At 39.8% G+C, this 26,582-nt stretch overlaps 1 protein-coding gene across 1 annotated transcript; it reads left to right on the top strand.

Moving 5' to 3' along the window:
* The first annotated feature begins 11,365 nt into the window (after nucleotides 1-11,365).
* Nucleotides 11,366-12,463, top strand: LOC133261208 (olfactory receptor 5P4). Its single transcript, XM_061439724.1, has one exon. It carries the CDS (start codon nucleotides 11,366-11,368, stop codon nucleotides 12,302-12,304), a length of 939 nt encoding a protein of 312 aa, XP_061295708.1. The 3' UTR covers nucleotides 12,305-12,463.
* The last annotated feature ends 14,119 nt before the right edge of the window (nucleotides 12,464-26,582 follow it).

Raw genomic sequence — 26,582 nt, 5'->3', positions numbered from 1 at the left:
ATAGTAAAGATTACAGCAGAAACAAATCAAATAGAGAATAGAAAAATAATTTTAAAAATCTTTAAAGTTAAGACTGAATTTTAAAAAATAAACCAAGTAGACAGATCTATAGCTGGACTAAGGAAAAAAGAGGGCTCAATAAATAAAATCATAAGTGAAAGAAGAAACATTAAAGGGATGCCTCAGAAATAAAAAAGTATCATAAGGGATTAATATAAATGTATGTGAACAAATTGGATAACCTAGAAACATGCATAAATCCTAGAAGCAAACAACTATTAAGACTGAATCAAGAATAAATAGAAAGTTAAAATGGAATTATCATATGATTCAACAATACCACTTCTGGATATATATCTGAAGGAAACAAAAACATTATCTCAAAGGAGATACATGTGTTCCCATGTTTACTGCAGCATTATTCACCATATCCAAGACATAGAAATAACCTAAGTGTCCATCAACATATAAATGGATAAAGAAAATGTAATATATATGCCACAGTGCACACATACAGTGTAAGACAATTGACAATTGTATTGGTCTATACAAAAGAATCAACTCAAAATGGATTAAAGACTTAAATGTAAGACCTAAAACTGTAAGAATAAAACCCCTAGAAGAAAACATAGGGGAAAAAGATTCATGTCATTGGCTTTGGCAGTGATTTCTTTAATACCAAATGGAAAGCACAGGCAATAAAAATAAAAATGGACACATGAGACTGCGTCAAACTAAAAAGCTTCTGCACAGCATGGAAATAAGAGTGAAAAGACAACTATAGAATAGGAGAAAATGTTTGCAAACTATGCATCTGATAAGGAGTTGATTTCCAAAATATGTAAGGAATTAATACAACTCTACAGCATACAAACTAATAACTCGATTCAAAAATGGGCTAAAAACTCGAATAGACTTATCCAAAGAATACATAGAGGTAGCTACCAGGTATATGAAAAGGTGCTGAACGTCACTAATCATCAAGTAAATACAAATCAAAACCAGGATGAGATATCACCTCACAAATATCAGGATAGCTGTTACAAAGTAAAACAAAACCAAGACAACAAGTATTGGCGAGGATATGGAGAAGGAGGAATCTCTTGTACAATTTTGTGGGAAATGAAAAATGATGCAGTTGGTATGGTAAACAGTGGGACGGTTCCTCAAATAATTAAAAATAGAACTACCATATAATCTACTAATCCCACCTCTAGATATTTACCTAAAACAAAACTGAAATCAGTATCTCAGATATTAGCACTCTCATGTTCACTGTGGCACTATTAACAGCAGCCAAAAATATGGAAGCAATGTAAATATCCATCAACAGAGAAATAGATAAAGAAATTTTGGTAGACATGGAATAATAATGGAATATTATTGTCTTAAAAAGAAAGACATTCTGCAGTAGTGATAACATAGATGAACCTGGAGAACATTATGCTAAGTGAAATAAGCCAGTCATAGGACAGGACTGCATGATTCTAATTTATAAAGTATCTAAGAGAGTCAAGTTCACAGGAGAAGCTGCAACAAGATGGCGTGATGATTCTCAGGGGCTGAGGTTCAAGTGAAATGAGGAGACATGAATCAATAGACATAAAGTTTCAGTTAAGCAACATGAATAAGTTGTAGAGATCTGCTATAAACTATTTTATCTGTACAACAATATTATACTGTATACTTTAAAACCCATTAAGAGAATAAGTCTCATGCTAACTGTTCTTATCACAATAAAATAAACATTAAAAATAGATTATTTATTCACTCATTCATTCATTCATTTAGTACTGCTATGTACCAGGTAAGGTGCAATATTCTAAATATAGAGTGTTAACCAAGGTAAATAGGACCCCTTCCTCATGGAAGTTGTAGGACAGTGGGTAAAAAAGACATCATGCAATTATTCCCTACAGTACCTATACAATTAAAAGTGTGCAAGTGTAAAACATATTTCAGAATTCTATGAAATTGTTTTCCAGGAGAATATGACTTAGTCTAAGGTATCAGGGGAGGTTTCAGTAGTGAAATAAATTTATTTAAACCTGAGATCTAAGGTGACTAGAAGTTAGTCTTTCACTGGAAGGGGTTGAGTGATGGATACAATTATAAAATGGTTTGTAGTTGGGTAAAGAGAGAGATGTGGGAGTATCTATCTTTAGGTCATAGCACAGTGTATGACAGACAGAAAGACTGTTTTAAAAATTGTTGAACACTAAATTAATAAATATCTATTTACTGCCACCTATATTCCCAAATCAAATCCAAGATGGTGGAGTAGAAGGATGTGCACTCATCTTCCCCTGTGAGAACTCCAAGATTGCGATGAGCTGCTGAACAACTACTGACAGGAGAATGTTGAAACCCACCAAGAAAAGATACCCCAGGACCAAGGGCAAAGAAGAAGCTGCAGCAAAATGGTGGGAAGGGGGTTCAAAATCAAACCTCATAGCCACCAGAGCTGCTTGGAGGGCACAAACAAACCATGTGCACACCAGGACCAAGGGAAAGGAGCAGTGACCCCCAAAGAGACTGAGACAGACCTGCTTTTGAGTGTTTTAGGGTCTCCTGCAGAGGCATGAGTGAGCAGCAGCCTGCTGCGGAGACAGAGGCTCCAGCAATAGCAGTCCTGGGAGGTGTAGTGTGTAGCACAAATCCTTTTGAAGGAGGTGGCCATTAGTTCTACTATAGAGCCGCTAGGTAGGCGACTCACAAACTGAAGAACAATCATACCAAAGAAGTTCTCACACTGCTGCTAAATTTCTAGGCCACATAGAGACTCCCCAATCTGGGGATCTGGTAGAGGGACTGAGTATAGTCAGGGACTTTGACTTTGATGGTCAGCAGGATTTAATTACAGAACTTCCAATGAACTGGGGAAACACAGACTCTTGGAGGACACAAACAAAACCTTGTGTGCACCAGGACCCAGGAGAAAGGAACAATGACCCCACAAGAGACTGAGCCAGACTTGCCTGTGTGTGCTTGGGAGTCTGTGGCGGAGGCATGAGTTGACAGTGGCCTGCTGCAGGGTCAGGGGCACTGACTATAGCAGTCTTGGGAGGCGCAGCATGCTGGCATAAGTCCTTTTGGAGTAGGTCACCATTACCACCATTGCCCCTACCAAAGTTTGGCCTCAGGCCAATCTACAGGGAGGGAACACAGCCCCACCCATCAGCAGAAAATTGGACTAAAGACAGTGAGCATGGCTTTGCCAACCAGAACAAGACCCAGTTTTCCCCACAGCCAGTTCCTCCCATCAGGAAGCTTGCACCAACCTCTTATTCTAATCCATCAGAGGGCAGACAAAATGAAAACCACAATCACAGAAAACTAACCAAACTGATCACATGGGCCACAACCTTGCCTAACTCAATGAAACTATGAGCCATGCCGTGTAGGGCCACCCAAAATGGACAGGTCATGATGGAGAGTTCTGACAAAATGTGCTCCACTGGCAAAGGAAATGGCAAACCACTTCAGCATGCTGCTGAACAGTATGAAAGGACAAAAAGATATGACCCTGAAAGATGATGTTTCCAGGTCAGTAGGTGTCCAATATGCTACAGGAAAAGAGGAGAGAAATAGCTGCAGAAGGAATGAAGAGGCTGAGACAAAGCAGAAATATGCCCAGTTGTGAATGGGTCTGGTGGTAAAAGTAAAGTCTGATGCTGTAAAGAACAATAATGCATAGGAACCTGGATTGTTAGGTCCATGAATCAAGGTAAATTGGAAGTGGTCAAACAGGAGATGGCAAGAGTGAACATTGACATTGTAGGAATCAGTGAACTAAACTGGACAGGAATGGAGTAGCCCTCACAGTCAACAAGAGTCTCAAATGCAGTACTTGGGTGCAATCTCAAAAACAACAGAATGATCTCTGTTTGTTTCCCAGGCAAGCCATTCAATATCGCAGTGATCCAAGTCTATGGCCCAATCACCAATGTTGAAGAAGCTGAAGTTGAATTGTTATATAAAACCTTCAAGACCTTCTAGACTAACATCCAAAAAAGATGTTATTTTTATCGTAGGGAACTAGAATGCAAAAGTAGGAAGTTAAGAGACTTAACTTAACAGACAAGTTTGGCCTTGGAGTAAAAAATGAAGCAGGACAAAGCCTAGCAAAGTTTGCCAAGAGAACACACCCTCTTCCAACAATACAAGAGAAGACTCTACACATGGACATCACCAGATGGTCAATACTGAAATCAGACTGAATATATTCGTTGCAGCAAAGATGGAAAAGCTCTATACAATCAGCAAAAACAAGACCAGGAGGTGACTGTAGCTCAGATCATGAACTCCTTATTGCCAAGCTCAGTCTTAAATTGAAGAATGTAGGGAAAACCACTAGGCCATCAGGTATGACCTAAATCAAATCCCTTATGTGAAGTAAAAGTGAAAGTGAAAGTGACAAATAGATTGAAGGGATTAGATCTGATAGACAGAGTGCCTAAAGAACTATGAACAGAGGTTCATAACATTGTACAGGAAGTGGTGATCAAAACCATTCCCAAGAAAAAGAAATGCAAAAATGCAAAATGGTTGTCTGAGGAGGCCTTAACAATAGCTGAAAAAAGAAGAGAAGGCAAAGGGAAAAAGGAAAGATATAGCCATCTGAATGCAGATTCCAGAAAATAGCAAGGAGAGATAAGAAAGCCTTCCTAAGTGAACAATGCAAAAGAGGAAAACAGTAGAATGGGAGAGAATAGAGATCTCTTTAAGTAAATTAGAGATATCAAGGGAATATTTCATGCAAAGATGGGCACAATAAAGGACAGAAATGGTATGGACCTAACAGAAGCAGAAGGTATTAAGAAGAGGTGGCAAGAATACACAGAACTATACAAAAAAGATCTTCATGACCCAGATAACCATGATAGTGTGATCACTCACCTAGAGCCATACATCCTGGAATGCAAAGTGAAGTGGACCTTAGGAAGCATCACTATGAACAAAGCTAGTGGAGGTGATGAAATTCTGGTTGAGCTGTTTCAAATCCTAAAAGATGATGCTGTGAAAGAGCTGCACTCAATATGCCAGCAAATTTGGAAAACTCAACAATGGCCACAAGGCTGGAAAAGCTCAGTTTTCATTCCAGTCCCAAAGAAGTTCAATGCCAAAGAATGTTTAAACAACTGAACAATTGCACTCATTTCACTTCCTAGCAAAGTAATGCTCAAAATCCTTCAAGCTAGGCTTGAAGAGTATGTGAACTGAGAACTTCCAGATGTTCAAGCTGGATTTAGAAAAGGCAGAGAAACCAGAGATCAAATTGCCAACATCCACTGGATCATCAAAAGAGCTAGAGAATTCCAGAAAAACATCTACTTCTGTTTCATTGACTATGTGAAAAACTTTGACTGTGTAGATCACAGCAAACAGTGGAAAATTCTTCAAGAGATGGGACTCCCAGACCACCTTACCTGCCTCCTGAGAAATTTATGCAGGTCAAGAGGCAATAGTTAAAACCAGATATGGAAAAACAGACTGATTCAAAATTGGGAAAGGAGTATGTCAAGGCTGTATATTGTCACCCTGCTTATTTAACTTTATGCAGGGTACATCATGTAAAATGCCAGGCAGGATAAATCACTGCTGGGAGAAATATCAATAACCTCAGATATGCAGGTGACAGCAGCATTATGGCAGAAAGGAAAGTGGAATTAAAAAGTCTCTTGATGAGGGTGAAAGAAGAGAGTGAAAAAACTGGCTTAAAACTCAACATTCAAAAAAATAAGATCATAGCATCCTATTGATGCTATAGATCATAGTGATGGATCATAGTTCCATAACTTCATGGCAAATAGGTGGTGAAACAATGGAAACAGTGACAGACTTTATTTTCTGGGGTCCAGAATCACTGCAGATGATGACTGCCGCCATGAAATTAAAAGATGCTCCTTGGAAGAAAAGCTATGACCAACCTCAGTTCAGTTCAGTTCAGTCGCTCAGTCGTGCCCGACTCTTTGCAACCCCATGAATCGCAGCACACCAGGCCTCCCTGTCCATCACCAACTCCCGGAGTTCACTGAGACTCATGTCCATTGAGTCAGTGATGTCATCCAGCCATCTCATCCTCTGTTGTCCCCTTCTCCTTCTGCCCCCAATCCCTCCCAGCATCAGAGTCTTTTCCAATGAGTCAACTCTTCATATGAGGTGGCCAAAGTACTGGAGTTTCAGCTTTAGCATCTTTCCTTCCAAAGAAATCCCAGGGCTGATCTCCTTCAGAATGGACTGGTTGGATCTCCTTGCAGTCCAAGGGACTCTCAAGAGTCTTCTCCAACACCACAGTTCAAAAGCATCAATTCTTTGGCGCTCAGCTTTCTTCACAGTCCAACTCTCACATCCGTACATGACTACTGGAAAAACCATAGCCTTGACTAGACAAACCTTCATTGGCAAAGTAATGTCTCTGCTTTTGAATATGCTATCTAGGTTGGTCATAACTTTCCTTCCAAGGAGTAAGCGTCTTTTAATTTCATGGCTGCAGTCACCATCTGTAGTGATTTTGGAGCCCAGAAAAATAAAGTCTGACACTGTTTCCACTGTTTCCCCATCTATTTCCCATGAAGTGATGGGACTGGATGCCATGATCTTCGTTTTCTGAATGTTGAGCTTTAAGCCAAATTTTTCACTCTCTTCTTTCACTTTCATCAAGAGACTTAGTTCCTCTTCACTTTCTGCCATAAGGATGGTGTCCTTCAAATCCTGAAAGATGATGCTATTTCAAATCCTGAAAGATGATGCTGTGAAAGTGCTGCACTCAATATGCCAGCAAACTTGGAAAACTCAGCAGTGGCCACAGGACTGGAAAAGGTCAGTTTTCATCCCAACCCCAAAGAAAGGCAATGCCAAAGAATGCTCAAACTACCACACAATTGCACTCATCTCACACACTAGTAAAGTAATGCTCAAAATTCTCCAAGCCAGGCTTCAGCAATATGTGAACCATGAACTTCCAGATGTTCAAGCTGGATTTAGAAAAGGCAGAGGAACCAGAGATCAAATTGCCAACATCTGCTGGATCATGGAAAAAGAAAGAGAGTTCCAGAGAAACATCTATATGCAGATGACCAACCTAGACAGCATTAAAAAAAAGAGACATTACTTTGCCAAAGAAGGTCCATATCATCAAAGATATGGTTTTTCCAATAGTCATATACAGATGTGAGAGCTAGAGAATAAAAAAGGGTGAATGCCAAGGAATTGGTGCCTTTGAACTCTGGTGCTGCAGAAGACTCTTAAGATTCAGTTGGACAGCAAGGAGATCAAACCAGTCAATCCTAAAGCAAATCAACCCTGAATATTCATTGAAAGGGCTTATGCTGAAGCTGAAGCGCCAATACTTGGGCCACCTGGTGTGAACAGCTGACTCATTGGAAAACACTCTGGTGCCGGGAAAGATTGAAGGCAGAAGGAGAAGGGGACAACAGAGGAGGAGACGGTTGGATGGCATCACCAACTCAATGGACATGAGTTTGAGCAAACTCCAGGAGATGGTGAAGCACATGGAAGCCTGGTGTGCTGCAGTCCATGGGGTTGCAAAGAGTAGGACACTACTGAGTGACTTAACAAGAACAACAATATTCCCAACACTGCATCATCAAAGAGGGATACAAAAATCATTAGCCATAGACATTGCATTGTCACTATAGAGAGAGAGTAAGGTCTTCAACTATAAAGGATATTAATCAAGTGATGTGAACAAAATATTAGGAGGAGGGTAGGGGTGAAGGGAATTTAATTCTTCCAGATGTCATCTGGAAGGTTTTTGTATCTCTTATCAGCCATAGTTGGGCTTTCTTAATGCCTAATGGAGGTATGTCTTTCTAGGACAAATGGAACCTTGCCGCATGTCCATTTCCTAACTTGTTGGAGTAGAGGTGTTTGAGCTGTTAGAGCCTCCTGATGTAGGTTATCAGGCTTACCTTTGTTCTGAAGGTTATTGATCTATAAGTTTCTTCAAGCCCCAAATCAAAGGAACCTGATCTTCAAGCTAGAGAATGTTCAGCTATATGGCCATGATCTAAGAACACAGCCAGAATCAACTGTGGCCATGTATCCTGGACAACCTGCTAGTCAGTATGGCAGCTGTGATAAGAAAATGTGGCAGAATGATAAGAAAAATGTTAGTGTGAACTTCATTTTCTATTAGAAAGCACACGTGTTGGTAGGTCAATGGGGAGAGAGAAGACTTTGCATGTGAGCAATGTCTACTGCCAGGAGAAGGAAATGGCAACCCACTCCAGTATTCTTTCCTGGAGAATCCTGTGGACAGAGGACCCTGGAGGGCTGCTGTCCATAGGGGTGCACAGAGTCAGACACGACTGAAGCGACTTAGCAGCAGCAGCAGTGTCTACTGCCAACAAGCCTGGTGTGTATCTCAAGTGCCCTAGTATAAACCTATAATACATGTGGAAAACTCACATGATTTTAAAAAATGTGTGTCAATTTCTATGTTGATAACAATACTCCAATTCCATTAGATGTATGTTTGTAAACTAAATTGTAGTAACAAACCCAAATTATCTCTAAATACAGGTGGTATGAAAATCTGGACCACTGAATATAGCCGCATTTCAGAACCACAAATTGTCACAACCGTATTAGTCATATTGATCCAATAATCAATTTTAAGGATAGTAAAATGTTATGTTTTTCAATTTAATGAAATAAAAATTTTCATTTCTTCCATTTAACCAAAAAATAAATAGAACTTGAAGGTATTGAGAAAATATTTTATTCATACATTTTTACATAATTATGTTTACACAATATTTCTCTGTCCCAGTAGATATATACCTATAATTTCTCTGTCCCAATGGATTCTCAAAGTAGATTTCCAAAACAAGTGAAGTAATTAATTAGTAATTACAAGTGACATAGGTGATTTGGGCCTTATCCCAAATGACACCAACCTCACTTAAATATGCCTTGCTGTACAGCAACAAATCCATGAAGACTATCGCTAGTGTTGCAGTGGATATATCACTAGTGCATACTTGTTCTTTTTTAAGAACACAGAAATAGTTGATTCTCTTCTACGTATCAGAAATTACAAGTTATTTATTTCAGGTCAATTATTAGTAATTGAGCATTTATTTGTTGTATAAACAGTGCTATGCGTAATCACCAATATCATGTGGTTTAACCTAAGAATCTCATGAGGTATGTATTATTTTCTCATCTTCACAGGTAAGGAAACAGAAGAGCAAACATTTCTTACAACTTGCCTATGATTTAATAGATAGAGGCGGAGCTAGAAACGAATCCTAGGTCTGCATGGCTCCAAAGTCCATGGTATTCTGCATGACCCTTTGCCTTCCACACTGGCACTCATATCTAACTTTCAAAACGTTTGTGTCTTTCATACATCTATTTTCTTTAAACATATACAATTCACTTCAGGTTTGGGTCTTTGTCTAGTTTAAATGGCCAGAATTTGATCATTCATTTACATAATCCTTCCCTGGTGGTTCAGACAGTCGAGAATCTGCCTGCAATGTGGAAGACCCAGATTTGACTCCTGGATTGGGAAGATCCCCTGGAGAAGGGAATGGGTACCCACTCCAGTATTCTTGTCTAGAGAATTTCATGGACAGAGGAGCCTGGCGGGCTACAGTTCATGCAGTCGCAAAGAGTCAGACGCAACTAAGCAATCAACACTTCACGTGTACGTAATCTTGGTACTACTCATACTATAGCATGCCATTGTCATGATTCACATATAACACTGAGTAAAATGTTTGTGGTTGCTGATTGTATGTATATACGTTTTTTTGTTTTTGTTCAGTTGTTAAGTTGTCTGACTCTGTGACCCTATGGACCACAGCACGCCAAGTTTCCCTGTCCTTCACTATCTCCCAGAATTTGCTCAAACTCATGTCCATTAAGTTAGTGATTCCATCCAACCATCTCATCCTCTGTCACCCCCTTCTCCTCCTGCCTTCAATCTTTCCCAGCATCATGGTCTTTTCCAATGAGTCAGCTCTTTACATTAGGTGAGCAAAATATTGAAGCTGGAGCTTCAGCATCAGTCCTTTCAATGAATATTCAGGGTTGATTTCCTTTAGGATTGATGGGTTTGATCTCCTTTCAGTCCAAGGGACTCTCAGTCTTCTCTGGTACCACAGTTCAAAAGCATCAGTTCTTTGGCTTTCAGCCTTCTTTATGGTCCAACTCTCACATCCATAGATTACTACTGGAAAAATCATAGCTTTGACTATATGGACCTTTGTCAGTAAATTTATGTCTCTGCTTTTTAATACACTGTCTAGGTTTATCATAGCTTATATGTTTTCTTAATCCTTGAGATAGAGGTTCTTTAAAAAACAAATTATTAATAAGAGTATGTTGATCATTAAATTAGAGGAATCATGGAAATGTCTGAAGGTAATTAATACATTCTCACCTGCCCTTGATCTGTGTGATCTATTTTGAAGTAAGGGACCAGTATTCTGAAGTGCTAATCTTTCAGTCCAGTTTCCTAGCTTTCTTCACTTTGTCTCAACTTCTATAACTACCCTTTCCTCTTATCCTCATCATATGCCCCTGATTATTTCTCTGTAGTTGCTTAATAGAACTGAAGAAACCAAAACATAATTAATCCAAGTTCCCAAATCTTTCAGTTTTCTTGCATTTAATCCTTGCCCATAAAAAAGTCTAGATAAAAGTATCTAGACTCTTCGTATTGCTTCATACAATCCCATAAGTATGAAAAGGTATGGTATAGAAGTGAAGTCCTGGATGATTCTGCAAAACATCCAGGCAGTTTTGCTCACAACAGTAAAAGTTCTACTTCCATTTTTCATCTTGAACATGGACACCTTTTAGCCCTTGCTATCAAATTTTTTTTATTCCAGGAAAAAGATCAAGTAAGAAAGAGATGTCAAAGTTAACATCATATTTTTTGGGCTGATCAGTGGTTAAACAGAGACAGCATTTAGTAAGACAGAGATTACTGACTAGAGGTATACTTGGGATGGGGCTGAAATATCAAGAGCTGCTCTTTCTATAAACATTCATGTTATTTACAGTTCATGTTATTGCAATCAATATTGCTATAAGCATTCCTTGCATATCTCCCTTGCACACAGGTAAGACTTATTCCATGGTATACACATAGGAATAAAACAGCTGACTCCTAAGGTAACTGAGGCTTCAATTTTAATATTTGCATGGAAACTGAAAAGAAAGCTTATGTGCACAAAGTACTCTGTAAATAAGGCAAATTTACCATTTGAAATATGTATAAGATTATATTTAGGTTATGCTTAGGTATGCATATAAATTGTAGGGTCATTCCAGTCAATTTAATCTCCTGTGGTTCTGATTTCAATAGGCACTGTTAAATGAACAGATGGAGGCTGCAAACCACACAAGAGTGACAGAGTTCATTATTTTGGGATTAACGGATAATGTGACACTATGTGCCATCTTCTTTGTGACTTTTCTAGGAGTTTACGTAGTTACCATAGTGGGAAACATCAGCATAATCACCTTAATCCGAAGTAGCCCACAGCTTCACACGCCTATGTACCTTTTCCTTAGCCATTTGGCCTTTGTGGACATTGGGTATTCCACATCAGTTACACCAATTATGCTGATGAGTTTCTTAAAAGAGAGAACTGCCATCCCAATCACTGGTTGTATAGTCCAGCTTGCCTCTGATGTTGCCTTTGGGACTACGGAGTGCTTCCTGCTGGCCACCATGGCCTATGATCGCTACGTGGCCATTTGTTCTCCCTTGCTCTACTCCACCCAGATGTCCCCAGTGGTCTGCTTCTTCCTGTTGGGGGCCTCCTACTTGGGTGGTTGTATGAATGCTTCATCATTTACTGGCTGTTTGATGAATCTCTCCTTCTGTGGACCAAATAAAATCAATCATTTTTTCTGTGACCTCTTCCCACTCTTGAAGCTTTCTTGTGGCCATGTTTATATTGCTGAGATATCTCCAGCCATCTCCTCAGCATCAGTCCTCATAAGCACACTGTTTACCATAATTGTGTCCTACAGCTACATCCTCCACTCAATCCTGAAGATGCGCTCCACTGAGGGGAGGAAGAAGGCCTTCTCAACCTGCACCTCCCACCTCACTGCAGTCACTTTGTTTTATGGGACAGTTTTATTTGTTTATGTGATGCCCAAATCGAACTATTCAGCTGATCAGGTCAAAGTGGCATCTGTAATCTACACGGTGGTGGTCCCCATGTTGAACCCACTCATCTACAGTCTGAGGAACAAGGAGGTGAAAGAGGCTATGAGAAAACTAGTGGCCAGAGTACACTGGTTTTTCTGAATTAAATCAGACATAAATCTATACATCACAAACTATTCATTTGGGGGATATTTTTGCTGGATATTTTTATTGATACTTATCATGACTGAGTGGCTAACATACATACACATACATACATCACTAACTTTATTGCTTTAACTGTGATAAGCTTCTGTAAATATAAAAGACCATGTATAAAGTTAAGTGTATCACTAAAATGTGTGTTTGCTCCAGTTCAGTTCAGTCGCTCAGTCATGTCCAACTCTTTGTGACCCATGAATTGCAGCATGCCAGGCCTCCCTGTCCATCACCAACTCCTGGAGTTCACTCAAACTCATGTCCATCGAGTCGGTGATGCCATCCAGCCATCTCATCCTCTGTTGTTCCTTTTCCTCCTGCCCCCAATCCCTCCCAGCATCAGAGTCTTTTCCAATGAGTCAACTCTTTGCATGAGGTGGCCAAAGTACTGGAGTTTCAGCGTTAGCATTATTCCTTCCAAAGAACACCCAGGGCTGATCTCCTTTAGAATGGACTGGTTGGATGTCCTTGCAGTCCAAGGGACTCTCAAGAGTCTTCTCCAACACCACAGTTTAAAAGCATCAATTCTTCTGTGCTCAGCTTTCTTCACAGGCCAACTCTCGCATCTATACATGACCACTGGAAAAAACGTAGCCTTGATTAGATGGACCTTAGTTGGCAAAGTAATGTCTCTGCTTTTGAATATGCTATCTAGGTTGGTCATAACTTTCTTTCCAAGGAGTAAGCATCTTTTAATTTCATAGCTGCAATCACCATCTGCAGTGATTTTGGAGCCCCCAAAAATAAAGTGTGACACTGTTTCCACTCTTTCCCCATCTATTTACCATGAAGTGATGAGACCAGCAAATTTGGAAAACTCAGCAGTGGCCACAGGACCGGAAAAGGTCAGTTTTCATTCCAATCCCAAAGAAAGGCAATGCCAAAGAATGCTCAAACTACTGCACAATTGCACTCATCTCACATGCTAGTAAAGTAATGCTCAAAATTCTCCAAGCCAGGCTTCAGCAATATGTGAACTGTGAACTTCCTGATGTTCAAGCTGGTTTTAGAAAAGGCAGAGGAACCAGAGATCAAATTGCCAACATCTGCTGGATCATAGAAAAAACAAGAGAGTTCCAGAAAAACATCTATTTCTGCTTTATTGACTATGCCAAAGCCTTTGACTGTGTGGATGGCAATAAACTGTGGAAAATTCTGAAAGAGATGGGAATACCAGACCACCTGACCTGCCTCCTGAGAAATTTGTATGCAGGTCAGGAAGCAACAGTTAGAACTGGACATGGAACAGCAGACTGGTTCCAAAGAGAAAAAGGAGTTCGTCAAGGCTGTATATTGTCACCCTGTTTATTTAACTTATGTGCAGAGTACATCATGAGAAATGCTGGACTGGAAGAAACACAAGCTGGAATCAAGATTGCCAGGAGAAATCTCAAAAACCTCAGATATGCAGATGACACCACCCTTATGGCAGAAAGTGAAGAGGAACTAAAAAGCCTCCTGATGAAAGTGAAAGTGCAGAGTGAAAAAGTGGGCTTAAAGCTCAACATTCAGAAAACGAAGATCATGGCATCTGGTCCCACCACTTCATGGGAAACAGATGGGGAAATAGTGGAAACAGTGTCAGACTTTACTTTTCTGGGCTCCAAAATCACTACAGATGGTGACTGCATCCATGAAATTAAAAGACGCTTACTCCTTGGAAGGAAAGTTATGACCAACCTAGATAGCATATTCAAAAGCAGAGACATTACTTTGCCAACAAAGGTTTGTCTAGTCAAGGCTATGGTTTTTCCTGCGGTCATGTATGGATGTGAGAGTTGGACTGTGAAGAAAGCTGAGCACCAAAGAATTGATGCTTTTGAACTGTGGTATTGGAGAAGACTCTTGAGAGTCCCTTGGACTGCAAGGAGATCCAACCAGTCCATTCTGAAGGAGATCAGCCCTGGGATTTCTTTGGAAGGAATGATGCTAAAGCTGAAACTCCAATTCTTTGGCCACCTCATGTGAAGGGTTGATTCATTGGAAAAGACTCTGATGCTGGGAGGGATTGGGGGCAGGAGGAGAAGGGGACGACAGAGGATGAGATGGCTGGATGGCATCACTGACTCGATGGACGTGAGTCTGAGTGAACTCTGGGAGTTGGTGATGGACAGGGAGGCCTGGCGTGCAGCGATTCATGGGGTTGCAAAGAGTCGGACACGACTGAGCGACTGATCTGATCTGATCTGATGGGACCAGATGCCATGGTCTTAGTTTTCTGAATGTGGAGCTTTAAGCCAACTTTTTCACTCTCCTCTTTCACTTTCATCAAGAGGCTTTTTAGTTCCTCTTCACTTTCTGCCATAAGGGTGGTGTCATCTGCATATCTGAGGTTATTGATATTTCTCCCAGCAATCCTGATTCCAGCTTGTGCTTCTTCCAGCCCAGCATTTCTCATGATGTACTCTGCATAGAAGTTAAATAAGCAGGGTGACAATATACAGCCTTGACGTACTCCTTTTCCTATTTGGAACCAGTCTGTTGTTCCATGTCCAGTTCTAACTGTTGCTTCCTGACCTGCATACAGATTTCTCAAGAGGCAGGTCAGGTGGTCTGGTATTCCCATCTCTTTCAGAATTTCCCACAGTTTATTGTGATCCACACAGTCAAAGGCTTTGGCATAGTCCATAAAGCAGAAATAGATGTTTCTCTGGAACTCTCTTGCTTTTTCCATGATCCAGCAGATGTTGGCAATTTGATCTCTGGTTCCTCTGCCTTTTCTAAAACCAGTTTGAACATCTAGAAGTTCACGGTTCACCTATTGGAAAATTTTGAGCATTACTTTACTAGCATGTGAGATGAGTGCAATTGTGTGGTAGTTTGAGCATTCTTTGGCATTGCCTTTCTTTGGGGTTGGAATGAAAACTGACCTTTTCCAGTCCTGTGGCCACTGCTGAGTTTTCCAAATTTGCTGGCATATTGAGTGCAGCACTTTCACAGCATCATCTTTTAGGATTTGAAATAGCTCCACTGGAATTCCATCACCTCCACTAGCTTTGTTCGTAGTGATACTTTCTAAGGCCCACTTGACTTCACATTCCAGGATGTCTGGCTCTAGGTCAGTGATCACACCATCATGATTATCTGGGTCGTGAAGATCTATTTTGTACAGTTCCTCTGTGTATTCTTGCCACCTCTTCTTAATATCTTCTGCTTCTGTTAGGTCCATACCATTTCTGTCCTTTATCGAGCCCATCTTTGCATGAAATGTTCCCTTGGTATCTCTAATTTTCTTTAAGAGACCTCTAGTCTTTCCCATTCTGTTGTTTTCCTCTATTTCTTTGCAATGATCGCTGTAGAAGGCTTTCTTATCTCTCCTGCTATTCTTTGGAACTCTGCATTCAGATGTTTATATCTTTCCTTTTCTCCTTTGCCTTTCACTTCTCTTCTTTTCACAGCTATTTGTGTTTGCTTGGTTAAAACTAAATATGGATTCTTCAAGCTGAGAACACCTTTGAAAAATAATTTCTATTTAAAATCCCCCTTGCCAATTATAGAATCCTATTTAAATCTAGAGAGGCCTCAATGATCAAATTTAATTGTATACCATCTTGTAAAATATCATTTGGAAAAGAAACTTCTCATCAACAGCATGTAATAGACAATAATATTGACAAGTCAGCAGTTCAGGGTACACCCTTAAAGGTACTACTTCCCTGCCTTGGTAAAGGAATAATTCAAATTTTGGAAACATTGTTAGTGTCTCAGAAAAGCTTTTGTTTATTTTTACTTTACTTGAGCCAGAGAAAAGATCATGAATCCTCTGTTTGACAATTAAGAAATCCAGCCCAGACAGCACAGAAGAAACTCTATAAATTTCAGCTGACTCCTCTCACAGCCCGTCTTAGCAGATGGCTACTAGAATGAGATTTTGGACACTGACATTTCCCTGGAGTGGGAGACTGGGTTGTTGGGACTTTAACAACAGTTGAGAGATAGGAGATATGAAATCATGGTTTAGGCAAAGAATATCCGCCACCTACTTTGTACCATTACTTAAGGAGTTGTCCTCTGTCGCTACTTCCATTGCCTTTTTCCAAAGTGCTTATCATCTAGTTTGGTTATGGTAGCTGCCTCTGAACCAATTCCCTTCCTCCTATATACCTTCACGATGGTTATGATTAAGATTTTAGCTAATGTATTTTATTTATAGCATATTAATAATGTCAGACAAATTCTGTGTGGCAGTGTCCCTATCTCCGAATACAACCTTCCTTGGAGGATCAATGAACTTCTTCACTGGCCTATTCTCCAAGACTCTCAAACTCAGTATTCCCTCACTGACCTCTTTGCAAAACTGTTTCTTCTCCTATGTTCCTTCTTCAATAAATGATAATGATAAATCTTTCTGAAGTTTAGTACTCCAACAAATTTGGGGTGATCCTCACTGCACACCCATCAAAATGGTCAGCTCCCCCCTCCATCCCTTTCCTTCTACGCATCACACATTGACCTCTTCCTATCTAAGTTTCTTTGGGTAGACCCTTAAACACTCCCTGGTAGATTATGATAAATCCATGCAGAGATTGCTTCCTTCATTTTTCCACTCTAAGGGAATTCAAACACTGCAGTCATCCAGATGTAGGGAGTGAGGTGTGGCACTGCTACAGTCTTTATTGGAGAGGATATACGTTGATACACATCTTCTCCTCCTAAATTATAAATCAGCTAAGGAAATGACAAAAAGAGAAGATACATGGGAGAGCAAAATATTACCTGTATGAATCAAAGAGTTATATTAGAGAATGGGGTACATATGTATGAACACATATATTTTTGTGTCCTGAATCCCAGAATTTGAGTCTCTTTCCTTCTCTGTCACTGGCAGTAATGGAAACAGACCTCCCCAATGAGTTTAGGCCTTTACCCATCAGCTATGGCATGACCAAGAGCAGTCAAGAACACTGAAGCCAGGCTCAGTCGCAAGAGAAAGGGTGAAGAAGGAGTGCTGAGATGGTTATGGGTTGAACTGTGTCCCTCCAAAATTCATATGTTGAATTCTAGCCACCAGTACCTCAGAATATAACCTTGAGTGGGAACAAGGTTCTTTCAGATGTAATTAAGATGAAGTCATATTGGAGCAGGCTGGGCCTCTAATCCAATATGACTGTTATCCTTCTTTTAAAAAGAACAATTTGGACACAGATAACAGACAGAAAGAACATCATGTGGAGATAAAGGCAGAAATATGGGTATGCTTCTACAAGTTAAGAAACTTCAGAGATTGCCAGCAAACGACCAGAAGCTAAGCATGAAGCCCAGAGCAGATCTCCCAGCACTTGGAAGAAACCAACTCTCCTGTCACAGTCATCTTGGACTTATAGCTTCCAGAATTGTGAGACAATATGTTTCTGTTGCTTGGTCAGTTCAGTCACTCAGTCATGGCCGACTCTTTGCAACCTCATGGACTGCAACGCCAGGCCTCCCTGTCCATCACCAACTCCCGGAGCTTGCTCAAACTCATGTCCATCGAGTTGGTGATGCCATCCAACCATCTCATCCTCTATTGTTCCCTTCTCCTGCCTTCAGTCTTTCCCAGAATCCTGGTCTTTGCCAACGAGTCCTAATTCTGTTAAGAATTAAATCTTGATTTTGTTGCTTAAGATAGCTCATTTATTGTATTTTGGTACCACTGCCCTTACAAATGAATACAATCGCATATCTAGTTTTCTGTTCAAAACCTACCATCAGCTAATTTATTCCTAGAGGAAGAAGAAGCAAAGGCTTAGATGTCAGGAGTGTTATGCTAGTGATGCCTCTCCAAAAGTTGGGGAAAATATATCAGGAATGGTAAAAAGTGTCTTTCCTAAACAGTGTGCCCAAAACTAAGGGTCAAGGACACCCCTGCAGGAACAATAAAAAAAATCCTCTGCATAATTTTTTTGGGGAAGTTTCCTACTTATTATGGGTTGTAGATTGTTACATATTAATAAAAGGCAGGATTTGAACTTGGGGAAACTGTAAAAGATCCTGAATTGTTCTGATATTTAAATACAGTCTATATAAATTTCAGGAAGATGTTCATCTGATGTGGATTAGAATTTATGAAATTACTGACATTTCTGAGATTCCACAAAACACTTATCTGTAGTGGAGTGTTGGAGAAGACTGGAAGCAAAGGGCCAAGAGATAATTCCTTAGGGGTGAGGAAATCATTGTATATTGTGACTCAGTTGGTGGTTTCAAAAGTGTATACATTTGCCAAAAGTCATCAACCTGTATACCTAAATTGTGCATATGTAAATTATACCTCAATAAAGTTGCTATTTGGTGTTCTATAAGAGGATATTCTTTCTTTTTTCTGTTTTAATCTGAAGCCATAGAAGTGGAAAGACAGTATCATTATCTACCTACCCATGTAGGTCAATTGAGTTTCTTAATTATTTCTCAAAGCTATTCCCTCATCTAGGGTACCTCGTCTGCTGCTGCTGCTGCTAAGTCGCTTCAGTTGTGTCCAACTCTGTGCGACCCCATAGATGGCAGCCCACCAGGCTCCCCCATCCCTGGGACTCTCCAGGCAAGAACACTGGAGTGGGTTGCCATTTCCTCCTCCAATGCATGAAAGTGAAAAGTGAAAGTGAAGTCGCTCATTTGTGTCCAACTCTAGCGACCCCATGGACTGCAGCCTACCAGGCTCCTCCGCCCATGGGATTTTCTAGGCAAAAGTACTGGAGTGGGGTGCCATTGCCTTTTCCGGTACCTCCTCTAGGTTCCTATATATTTATTCTTTTGGTGTCCTTCACTCCTTTCTTTAAACCTTACATTAGTTTTACTACTGCTTTTAAAAAACCATTTTTTCTCTTTTAAGGCAAGTTTGCTGGTGATGAGTTTTAGTAGATTTTTAAAAATTATAAAATGATCTTTATTGAACCCTCATTTTTGAGAGAGATTTCTATTTTAGGTAGAATTCTAGGTCAGTTCAATTCAGTTGCTCAGTCATGTCCGACTCTTTGTCACCCCATGGACTGCAACATGCCATGCTTCCCTGTCTATCACCAACTTCCAGAGTTTACTCAAACTCATGCCCATCAAGTTGGTGATATCATTCAACCATCTCATCCTCTGTTGTCCCCTTCTCCTCCTGCCTTCAATCTTTCCCAGCATCAGAGTCTTTTCCAAAGAGTCAACTCTTTGCATGAGGTGGCCAAAGTACTGGAGTTTCAGCTTCAGCATCATTCCTTCCAAAGAACACCCAGAGCTGATATCCTTCAGAATGGACTGGTTGGATCTTCTTGCAGTCCAAGGGACTCTCAAGAGTCTTCTACAACACCACAGCTCAAAATCATCAGTTCTTCAGTGCACAGCTTTCTTTATAGTCCAACTCTCACATCCATACATGACTACTGGAAAAACCATAGCTTTGACTAGATGGACCTTTGTTGGCAAAGTAATGTCTCTGCTTTTTAATACCCTGTCTAGGTTTGTCATAGCTTTTCTTCCAAGGAGCAAGCGTCTTTTAATTTCATGGCTGCACTCACCATCTGCAGTGATTTTGGAGCCACCCAAAAATAAAATACAATAAAATAAAAACACTGTTTCCACTGTTTCCCCATCTATTTGCCATAAAGTGATAGGACCAGATGCCATGATCTTAGTTTTCTTAATGTTGAGTTTTAAGCCAACTTTTTCACTCTGCTCTTTCACTTTCATCAAGAGACTCTTTAGTTCTTCACTTTCTGTCATAAGGGTGGTGTCATCTGCATAACTGAGGTTATTGATATTTTTCCCGGCAATCTTGATTCCAGCTTGTGCTTCATCCAGCCCAGTGTTTCTCATGGTGTACTATGCATAGAAGTTAAATAAGCAGGGTGACAATATACAGCCTTGCTGCTGCTGCTGCTGCTGCTAAGTCGCTTCAGTCATGTCCGACTCTGTGAGACCCCATAGACGGCAGCCCACCAGGCTCCCCCGTCCCTGGGATTCTTGAGGCAAGAATACTGGAGTGGGATGCCATTTCCTCCTCCAATGCATGAAAATGAAAAGTGAAAGTGAAGTCGCTCAGTCGTGTCCGACTCTTAGCGACCCCATGGACTGCAGCCCACCAGGCTCCTCCGTCCATGGGATTTTCCAGGCAAGAGTACTGGAGTGGGGTGCCATTGCCTTGACATACTCCTTTCCCGATTTGGAACCAGTCTACTGGTCCATGTCCAGTTCTAATTGTTGCTTCCTGACCTGCACACAGATTTCTCAGGAGCCATTTCTCAAGGTGGTCTGGTATTCCCGTCTCTTCAAGAATTTTCCAGAGTCTGTTGTGATCCACACAGTCAAAGGCTTTAGCATAGTCAATAATGCAGAAATAGATGTTTTTCTGGAACTCTTGCTTTTTCGATGATCCAACGGATGTTGGCAATTTGATCTCTGGTTCCTCTGCCTTTTCTAAATCCAGCTTGAACATCTGGAAGTTCATAGTTCACATACTGTTGAACCCTGGCTTGGAGAATATTGAGCATTACTTTAGTAGTGTGTGAGATGAGTGCAATTGTGTGGTAGTTTGAACATTCTTTGGAATTGCCTTTCTTTGGGATTGGAGTGAAAACTGACCTTTTCCAGTTCTTCTGGCCACGGTTGAGTTTTCCAAATTTGCTTGCATACTGAGTGCAGCACTTTCACGGAATCATCTTTTAGGATTTCAAATAGCTCAACTGGAATTCGATCACCTCTGCCAGCTTTGTTTGTAGTGATGCTTCTTAAGGCTCACTTGACCTCGTATTCCAGGATGTCTGGCTCTAGGTGAGTAATCACACCAGTGTGATTATCTGGGTCATGAAGATCTTTTTTGTATAGTTCTTTTGTGTATTCTTGCCACCTCTTCTTAATAGCTTCTGCTTCTGTTCGGTCCATATTATTTCTGTCCTTTATTGAGCCCATCTTTGCATGAAATGTTCCCTTGGTATCTCTAATTTTCTTGAAGAGATGTCTAGTCTTTCCAATTCTATTGTTTTCCTCTATTTTTTGCACTGATCACTGAGGAAGGCTTTCTTATCTCTCCTTGCTATTCTTTGGAACTCTGCATTCAAATGGCTGTATCTTTCTTTTTCTCCTTTGCATTTTGCTTCTCTTCTTTTCACAGCTATATGTAAGGCCTCCTCAGACAGCCATTTTGCTTTTTTGCATTTCTTTTTCTTGCGGATTGTCTTGATCCCTGTCTCCTGTACAATGTCACAAACCTGCATCCATATTTCATCAGGCACTCTATCAGATCTAGTCTCTTAAATCTATGTCTCACTTCCACTGTATAACCATAAGGGATTTGATTTAGGTCATACCTGAATGGTCTAGTGGTTTTCCCCACTTTCTTCAATTTAAGTCTGAATTTGGCAATAAGGAGTTCATGATCTGAGCCATAGTCAGCTCTCGGTCTTGTTTTTGCTGACTGTATAGAGCTTCTCCATCTTTGGCTGCAAAGAATATAATCAATCTGATTTTGGTGTTGACCATCTGGTGATGTCCATGTGTAGAGTCTTCTCTTGTGTTGTTGGGACAGGGTGTTTACTATGACCAGTGCATTCTCTTGGCAAAACCCTATTAGCCTTTGCCGTGCTTCATTCTCTATGCCAAGGCCAAACTGGCCTGTTACTCTAGGTGTTTCTTGACTTCCTACTTTTGCATTCCAGTTCCCTATAATGAAAAGGACATCTTTTGGGGGTGTTAGTTCTAAAAGGTCTTGTACGTCTTCATAGAACCATTCAACCTCAGCTCCTTCAGCATTACTGGTTGGGGCATAGACTTGGATTACCATGATGTTGAATTGTTTGCACTGGTAATGAACAGAGATCATTCTGTCATTTTGGGGATTGCATCCAAGTACTGCATTTCGGTCTCTTTTGTTGACTACAATGGCTACTCTATTTCTTCTAAGGAACTCCAGTTCTAAGAACTCCATTTCTACTTAACACCATACACAAAGATAAACTCTAAATGGATTAAAGATCTAAATTTGAGATCAGAGATGATAAAACTCTTAGAGAAAAACATAGGCAGAACAGCCCATGACATAAACCATCACAAGATCCTCTATGACTTATCTAGAAAGATGCTACTGATGAACCTACTTGCAGGGCAATAATGGACACACAGACATAGAGAACAGGTTTATGGACATGGTGGAGGAGAGAGGAAGGAGAGGGTGGGATGTTTGGTGAGAGTAACATGTAAACGTATTCATAACCATACATAAAAACAGATAGCCAATGGGAATTTGCTGTATGTCTCAGAGAACTCAAACTGGGGCTCTGTAACAACCTCGAGGGTTAGGATGGGGAGGGAGATGGAGGGTAGGTTCAAAAGGGAGAGAACATAGGTATACCGATGGCTGATTCACGCTGATGTTTTGCAAAAACCAACACAATATTGTAAAGCAATTATCCTTCAATTAAGAATAGATATGTTTTTTTAAAAAAACATTTTAGAGGTTCTAGATGAGCTAATCTTCTTCCATAACGTATTCAATTTTATTCTGGCAGGAAAATAAAGCACTAGCTTGATCTCTCTGAGGAAATGAAAACATAGTGCCCAAAGGGGTCATTCAAATAAAAAAAGGACTGATGTCTCCAGGTACAGTATGATTCCTAAAGGTGAATCCTAATAGAAAGTGGTGGTGTTTCCAGTGTAGGTTGGGTGTTGTGCTTTGCTGGGGATGATCTATTTCTGGCTTGACCTTGTTCCTAGGATGTAGCAATTACTCCTAAGGTGTAGTATTTCAGGACTCCCAAAAGTATATGGTGCTGTGGGTCCCCTCTACCTTAAACAGCGTATATACCAAACTCTATGAAACCAATGCTGCAAAATGCCCAAATCTCTGCTAAGATCTTCAAGCTCTCATAAGCTGATTTACACTTGGTGCTTGATATCTCACAAACCCATGTACAACTTGGAAGTAGTCAAATTCCATAATGAGAAATTATACATAGAATTTCAGGCTCACTGCTCTATAGTTTTTGTTTTTCTTTTCCCTCACCAGTATCGTGGCCTCACAAGTCTTAGGCATCTTTGACCTCAAAGTTCTATGTATACCCCACCTCACTACCAAAAGCCCCAGGTTGTATCTTTTTGCTCTGTCTCTACTTCACATAATATCATTTGGCAAATGCATTTATTTGTGAGGCTCAAGAAAAGCTTTACTGGGGAAATGACATTTAAACTGAGACATGAAGGAAAAAAGGAGTTAACTGGTCATTGAAGGTTGGAAATGCAGTTGCAGAAACTTTGGTGGGTGGGTAAAAGTAGTAATGTGGGAGGTTGAACTAATTATCCTTAACGCAAATTACAGTGTCTGGTACAGAGCAAGCATTCAACTAGTATCTGTTGGTTAAACATTAATTCTAACCAATGAATTATTTATTTAGTGTCTCCTTTATTCCTAGCACTAGCTTATGAACTGAGGAAACAAAAGTTGAGCATGTTATGTATTTTTCACAACAATCAAAGAAATGTTTCTTAAAAACACAATGGTTTCCATTCAAATGATATGATATAAAGTGCTAGTTGCCATGTTCTTTTTAACCTCTAAAACAATTTTAAGACTTTTAAAATAAAAATTTTACGTGTTTAAAGTGTTCAGCCTGATGTTTTGACATACATATACATCGTGAATTGATAAATACAACCAAGCTAACGACTCAATGGACATGAGTTTGAGTAAGCTCTGGGAGTGGGTGATGGACAGGGAAGCCTGGCATGCTGTGATCCATGAGGTCGCAAAGAGTTGGACACAATTGAGTGACTGAACTGAACTGAACATATTCATCTCCTCACATCTTATCTTTTTTAGGTGTGAAAGGAGTAACTTAAATTGACGCTTAGAAAATTTCCACTGTAAAATACAGTGTTATGAACTATAGTTATAATATTACATTCAATCTCTAGAATTTATTCATCCTACATGACTGTAACTTTGTACCCTTTGACCAACATCTTCCCATTCCCCTTACCTCCCCAGCACTGGTAACTACTATTCTATTCTCTACTACTTTGAATTTAACTTCCTTTGTCTCCAGATACATCCATGTTGTCACAAATAGCAACATTTCCTTATTTTTTTTAATGACTGAATAACATTTCATTGTGTGAATATGCCATATCTATTGACCTGATCATGTGGTTTTAGCTTTCATTCTGTTTCTGTGATATATTACATTGATTTTTCATGTGTTAAACCAAACTTGCACCCCAGAGATAAACTCAATTTGGTCAAAATTGGGGGACTTAAATAATGAAATAAAAAGTTTAGATAATTATATGAGGAGTTAGAGATTTTTCACACTAGCAGGGAAATTTGTGAAAATGGAATGATGCAGTTTGTGAAATGGCTGGTCAGAGAACTCTAGCCAAACTTTAATTCAATGTTGAGCAAAGAATGAGAACCACAGACCCAATAGTCTCTGACACTACCTACAATCAATGAAACTGTGATGTGAATCCCAATTGCAAGCCATTTGGGAGCTCTTTTCACCAGTACTCACTCATACACAACTCCCTGCTTTGTCTCGTCAAAATTCTCTTTCCTTGCTAAGCTTTCTCCTATAAGTTTAACTTTGATTCTGAAATCTTCTTTCTATTCCACCTATCAGCTTCTCACTAAGTACATGATCTACCTTTCCATCTAAACCAAACCTAGCTATCCAAGGAGGGGCCTTCTCAGCTCTACTGAAGAGAAGTTGCTCACTTCCCAATTCTACAAACACCTGCACACAAGGTTGACATCCTCCTAGCCCCTCACCACATTGCTAAATCATTTACCAACAATCTTCATGACATAATATTTCACTTATCGACACCAATACTATCCAGCAATGAAACAATATACCACTTTTTCCTCAGAGTCCTTTACTAACCATCCAGTTTCTTCTCATTTATTAAGGACTTTGCCACCAGCCCCTTGATTCTTTCTCCCATCTCAGTCCCTGAGTCCAGCTACAACATCGGGAATGTCACTCACCATATGGATGTGCTATTAGACAATATGGCCTCAGATGTCCAGCCTTCCCTACAGCCTCTCCCTTAGTTCAAGTGGCCTCAGATTCAGTTCTTTACAGCACCTTCCACTTCTGTGGTTTGCATAAATTCAAAGCTCTTTATCTTTGTCTATGCTCTAACTCAGCATTTCAGTTATTTGCCTTTTGAGGACTTGTGGAAGTCCATTATGAAATCATCTAGCATACTCCTTCCTTGGGGTTGAAAAGAGTAGCTCTTTGACAGGTATCTGTCTTATTCCTGGAATTTGACATGCTAAAAGTGCCTATTAGTTTTGAAGTAACTTTCATCACTTTATTTTTTCAGAAATTCATCCATTCCCACCTAGTTTCCTTATTTCTTTGAATAGAGTTAAACAAATAGTTTCTCTTTTTTTCCTTGTATTTTTTAGTTTTTTAAAATTAATTTTCTCTGGGCATATACCCAGAGAAAACCATAATTCAAACGGACACATGCACCCCAATGTTCATTACAGCATGATTTACAGTAGTCAGGACATGGAAGCAATCTGAATATACAGCAGAGGAATAAATAAAGAAGATGTGGTATACATAGTCAATAGAATATTAGTTATAAAACGGAACAAAATTGGGTCATTGGTAAGGACATGGATAGACCTAGAGACTGTCATACAGAGTTGAAGTAAGTCAGAAAAAGAAAAACAAATATAGTGCATTAACACATACTTGTAGAATCTGAAAAAAAAATTGGTATAGACAATCTTATCTACAAAACAGAAATAGAGAGACAGACAGAGAGAACAAATGTATGGATACCAAGGGGGAAAAGGCGATGGGGTGAATTGGGAGATTGGGACTGACATATATACACCACTGGTACATAGAAAATAGCTAACTAATGAGAACCTACTCTACTCAGTGCTCTGTGGAGACCTAAATGGGAAAGAAATCCAAAAGAAAGGGAGATGTTTGTATATGTATAGCTGTTTTACTCTGCTGTACAGTAGAAACTAACACAACATTGTGAAGCAACTATACTCCAATTTTTTTTAATTTTTATTGGAGTATAGTTGTTTTACAAGGCTGTGTTAGTTTCTACTGTACAGGTAATGAATCAGCCTACATATGCATATATCCTCTCCCTTTTAAAATTTCTCTCTATTGTGGTCTTTCACTCATTTCAACACTAAATTTGTGTGTGTGTGCTTTCTCCTTTTTTGATTATGTAAATTACTGATCTTTCTCTTTCCTCTCTTTCTCCCTCTTTCATTCTCTTATCCTTTTTTAAT

Source organism: Bos javanicus, chromosome 15 (genome assembly GCF_032452875.1).
Source record: "Bos javanicus breed banteng chromosome 15, ARS-OSU_banteng_1.0, whole genome shotgun sequence".
NCBI lineage: Eukaryota > Metazoa > Chordata > Mammalia > Artiodactyla > Bovidae > Bos > Bos javanicus.
Note: the sequence above shows the minus strand (reverse complement) of the source record. Positions and strands in the feature narration are given on the sequence as shown.